The 5,002-nt window shown below is 36.5% G+C and overlaps 1 protein-coding gene across 4 annotated transcripts; it reads right to left on the bottom strand.

Moving 5' to 3' along the window:
- Positions 1-356: 356 nt before the first annotated feature.
- On the bottom strand, positions 357-4,458 carry LOC17893370 (phosphatidylinositol/phosphatidylcholine transfer protein SFH9). Of its 4 annotated transcripts, none has more exons than XM_023786816.1 (16): positions 4,244-4,458; positions 3,836-3,868; positions 3,431-3,737; positions 3,244-3,343; positions 2,827-3,093; positions 2,656-2,733; positions 2,466-2,567; positions 2,330-2,379; positions 2,129-2,228; positions 1,949-2,035; positions 1,794-1,862; positions 1,631-1,703; positions 1,178-1,554; positions 1,017-1,091; positions 789-924; positions 357-691 (listed from the first exon to the last, which is right to left on the bottom strand). In XM_023786816.1, the coding sequence occupies exons 2-15, from the start codon at positions 3,840-3,842 to the stop codon at positions 871-873; spliced, it is 1,746 nt and encodes a 581-aa protein (XP_023642584.1). In that variant the 5' UTR covers positions 3,843-3,868; positions 4,244-4,458; the 3' UTR covers positions 357-691; positions 789-870. The 4 variants fall into 4 exon arrangements, with proteins under 4 accessions (XP_023642584.1, XP_023642583.1, XP_023642581.1 ...); XM_023786815.1 differs by lacking the exon at positions 4,244-4,458 and adding an exon at positions 4,032-4,230; XM_023786813.1 differs by lacking the exon at positions 4,244-4,458 and adding an exon at positions 4,127-4,230.
- Positions 4,459-5,002: the final 544 nt, after the last annotated feature.

Raw genomic sequence — 5,002 nt, 5'->3', positions numbered from 1 at the left:
CACATAAACATTAGATTAAATGGTTCATTATTAGAATAGTTAAACACTATGTTACAAAAGCTCATCTTCTGTTTTATTGGCTAAATCAATCTCTCTAAAGTTAGAAAGAAGAATCCAAGCAGTGTTGAGAAACTGAAGAAGCTGAGCTTGAGAACTCTCAATCAAATCAATCCTTTTAATCTCCATCTCCTTACAAAGCTTCACTGTCTCTTTTGCAAGCTCCATCTTCTTCTTCTCCATTACCATAACTCTCAGCAAATGCACTAATGCAAAGCTCCTTCTCAAAGTATATTAATGTATTTTCTCTATCACTTTGAACAAACACAAAAACTCTGTATGTAATGGCCAGCAAAACATCTAAACCCAAAATCTGACTATACTATCAAATGTTTGTATCTGTATAAATTGTGATTGTAAGTAGAAATGAATACACAATACATACTGTAAAATCACCTGTTTTCTTTTTTCTTTTCTTCTGGCAATATAATCCCCCACAATTATTGGATTATACTATACAACAATGGTGTACAGTAGAATCGTTAAGGAGAAAAGTAAAATCCCAAACTAAAACCTCTGTTTTCTAACCTAAAGAAACTGGTAAAATAAACACATCTTGCTTGCTACTAAACAATTGTAAGCTTTCCCTCTTCCGTTTCACTTCCTGTTACCATTTTGCCTTTAATATATCCATCTGAAAAAAACTAAAAAACATTAAAGGGTAAGAAGTCTAATTCAACAAAACGAACACAATAAGTTAGTTAGAATATGACAAGAGATAAGTGTCACACCTGTACTATGGTTAAGAGGGGTGAAGTAATAGCTATGCAAAGACTTTGAATATGAGATTCAAAGATAAAGTTATTCTGCAAGTCAAGTTTCTGCTTGGAAGTTTCTGCAATGTCTTGGCCAGCACGAACGCATTCCCTGTGTTAAGCAAAGAAGAAGAATGTTTCATATTGATGCACACAGAGTTCGATCCCAAGTGTTGTTCACATAAGAGAAGACTAAGCCCTTACCGTTGAGCTGCTCTCTTTCAAGTTTTCCAAACACTCAGCGAGTTCAATTTGTTTTGACGCGGTCAAAAAGAGTGCCTGTTACAACATTAAATCCTAAGTTAAGTCAATGCTTGGAGACATATAGATCTTGAGAAAATTAGAGAATGGGTCGATAGTTTTACCTTTTTTGTCTTCTGTAAATCTTGCTCAATGGATTTGATGCGGTCTAATGAATCACGAAGTATATCTTCTTTCTCCTGAGGAATGCTTGAGGGTTTATCACACAAAACTGTGACCATGGTCTCCAAATTTTGCAACCTCAGCCAACATGGATGAACTGACTCTCTTCCTTGCACCTGAGGAGTAGAAACATGTTGCTGCGGGACCGAAACCCTTAACTCCGGTCTCAATTGGTTCTCTGGTTGCTTATTTACAAGTCTTCCCAAGATCCGGAACATGAGACATAGACTGCCAAGAAGTTGGAAGATAAAACGAGCCAACAAACTTGCAACCTTCTGAAGAGGGTTCCTTTCTACTGTCAGATTACTGGGTAATTGGTCTGCAGGAAAGTGTTGTACAGATTAGTAGAATCTTATTTAAAATATAAATGAGCACACAGAGTGCCTTTCACCTACCTGTTGAATCAGACTGTTCCATTCTCCTAACACCAACTGCTTCAGCTTGATTGCTCAACTGAGCACGTTTGTCCTGGAACATAAGAATACGTGGTTATCATCTATTGACAATATAAGACCATGAACATACAAAAGAGCACCACCAAGTATACAGTAAACTAACATGTTGAGAATGTGATTCTCTCTCCCTAACTTGTCCTCCATCAGGTGACGATATATCTGTATTTACATGCTGTTGCAAGAAATGGGAAGGTGATATTAATACAGAATGTAACAGAAGCCAATCACTGTTACAACTTGACTAGAACTAATACTCACCCGTAAAGCAAATAATTTAGCTACTTCTCCGTTCTCCAGGATCCCTTGTTCTTTTGTTTTGTACATTGCATCTCTCGAGCGCACCAACTACAAGTATGATGCGAAACAGAGATTTTCTTAGATAATGTTTTTCAAGAGAAATCATCTACAGAAATAAAGATGAGCTGAAAAGGACCATACTTTCATTATCTCCGGGTCATTCCAAGGCCCCTTGTTGAATCGCATACACCCACCCTCATTTGCACACAAACAACTTCCTCCCAGAAACTCGGGAAGCTCACTGTGTAAAGAAAATAACAGAGGCTAACTTTATAAGCCTCCAAACAACAAAGCCAAACTAGATTATTTTGAATTGCCACAGATAAAAGTAGAAATTCTGACCTTGGATCTATAATCTCAAGAAGGTGACTGCGAAATTTGTTTCCCAAAACCTGTGCAAATAACCAATGTAAATTGTTGGTCAAGTTGAAACATCTGAAAAGTCCTGTATAAGAAAAATATGTGGAAGGTATAATACATGTATCTTAGAAGTAGTTTTAGGGTCGAGAAAGCCTTTCACTGTGTTCCATATAAGCTTGAATCCGCTTCCAGCATTAATAATGTACATCTGATTCAATGTCTGTCTTCAATGAACCAAAACCAATGTTAGTGTTCTTCATTGGTGAAAAGTCTAAAGGTTGCCATTCAAATAGTTTTCATACACCCACCTCAGGATAGTTGTCACCATCAATTTTCTGCATTCGCATTACAAGGTCCTGAGCTAATTTTCTAAAGCTCATCCAGCTCTGCATTAAAGTATTATTTAAGAACATAGGATGTGACATAAATTCTGGTAGCACTGAAACAGAACGTTGAGAAAGGAATATAGAGGTACAAACCACTCCATGCACATCTATGATGGTTGTCGACGAATTTATGTGCCTCTTTGCTGCGATCGAGCAGGCTGGAAATTTCTCAGAAAAGGTCTTTTCAAAACCCTGTACATGATATCTCAAGAAACGCTCCAATGTGGTAACCTTCATTAGCTTGCCGGGGTCAATTTTACCAAGCCGTTCAATGTAGACAGGCCGGCCCTCTCTATCTACACCATGATAACCATGTGGATAGTGTTGTTGTACTTCTTCGTATTCATCATAAACAAAATCCTGAAGGAATAAGTCATCATTGCCAGTTAGGAAAACAGCAAAACCCATGTGGAAATATTCTTAGAAAAAAATTCTCAGTTTTATAAGGTTTTGCAGCACTCATAAACAACAATATCTTTACCAACTCCAAGGAAGGTTCTTATCCTTAACCTGCATTATAGTATCAACTCCATTCTCTTTCCTCCACTTTAGCATTTCTTCCCACATTTGAACAGCTTTGTCAATATCAAATCTCCTCGCCTTTAAGAATCTGCAACACCAAACCTCAAAACCTGATCATGACAAATCGACACACTTTACTAACCCTGACATATCTAACATGATCCTCCAGTATTACCTCAACATTGTATGATAATCATCGTGCCGAGCTGGAAGCAAGTCAAGAGAAACCAAAGCTTTTCTAAATACATTCACTGCTTTCTCCTCTTCTTCATCTCTCACATCCTCAATCACAATTGGTGCATACTGATCAGCAACACGCTTCCCTCGTTTCCTTAAACTATGTGTCAATTTACTCGAAGCTTTGATAGCTTTCTTCTTTAAAGATCTAGAACGAGCTCTTGTGATCTTCTCATCCTCTGAAACCTCAACGTCTTTACTCTTTCCTTTATCAGTTTCTGGAACCAAAAGTATCTCACCTAAAGCTAAAAACAACAACAAAATCAAAATAGATTATCAAAAACACTTTAAAAACCAAATCAAAACCAATCAGATTTTTTGCAAAACAATATCTAAATTTTACCTGGCATTTGTATAAACGTATAAACCTCTGTAGCTGCAGAGACAATTGAAAAAAAAAAAAACAAATGTGAGAACCTTAAATGCAGATTCAACTCAGATTTATATGAAAAAATCGTAAATTTTAATCAAAACCCAAGATCAAGAAACGAGAATTATCAAATAAAAATCGATCCTTTTCGTTTTTTTCCTTCCCACACCTGATTTAAAGATCCAGACCAACACAAAACAAAAAAAAAAAACCCAGAAACGATTTCAAAATTTCACATCTTTCGTATCCAAATTCTTTTCTTACCTAATAAGCGATCTCACGAAATCGCGGAGTATCAAAAAAAAATCAAAACTCTCTCTTTAAAATTCCCCGATTTAGGTAAAGAAAAACCCAAAAAACACAAAAAAAAAAAAAGCTCACTTTTTCCTTCTCTCTCTCTCTCTCTCTCTCTCTCTCTCTCTCTCTCGAAACAAAAACGTCGCGATCAGATTACAAAGTCAAATCTTTTATATACAAATACGTATAAAGTTTTCCTCGGAACGTAGCTTTGAGAAAGAAGAAGACGAAGCGTCGTATTCAAACCAACATTAAATGCAGAGAAGAAGAAGAAACAAAACAGAAGAGAGAGAAAGCTTCGCGATGGTTATATTCGCCATTTTTATAGCTTGCTTAGTTGGAGAAGAAACAAACAACAACAGCAAAAAAACCGATTAGTAAACCGGATTAAACCGGAGATTTTATATCAGTCAACATTAGAATTATTCTAGTCAATGCTTCGAGATTTGGAGTGTAATTAAATAAAACGTTACGGTTAGTTAAATTAACTTAACTACTATTAACGGCGAGATTAAACGTCCGTTTGGTTGTTGTTTGTAGCGGTGGTTACGGTCACGCGTAGGCGCTAAGCTAAGCTAAACCAAACCAAACCATAATTTTTACTAACTGTTAACGGTTTAGTTCGGTTTAATTTAAGTTATTTTAATTAATGGTAGGTCCACCGACAGAATAGTTATTTCCACGTCATACCCAATGGGAGAATGACACGTTGTAAGTGCCGACGTTAATATTTAATACGGAAGTAAGGAAGTGCCACGTAGCTAACTTTAGGTTCCAAAAAAGGGAGAGGGACAGGTAGACCACGTGAGTTGATCAATTTTATGGTCTTTGCATATGAAAGAA

Source organism: Capsella rubella, unplaced genomic scaffold, assembly GCF_000375325.1.
Source record: "Capsella rubella cultivar Monte Gargano unplaced genomic scaffold, Caprub1_0 scaffold_3, whole genome shotgun sequence".
NCBI classification, from domain to species: domain Eukaryota; kingdom Viridiplantae; phylum Streptophyta; class Magnoliopsida; order Brassicales; family Brassicaceae; genus Capsella; species Capsella rubella.
This window is presented reverse-complemented; position numbering and strand designations above follow the sequence as displayed.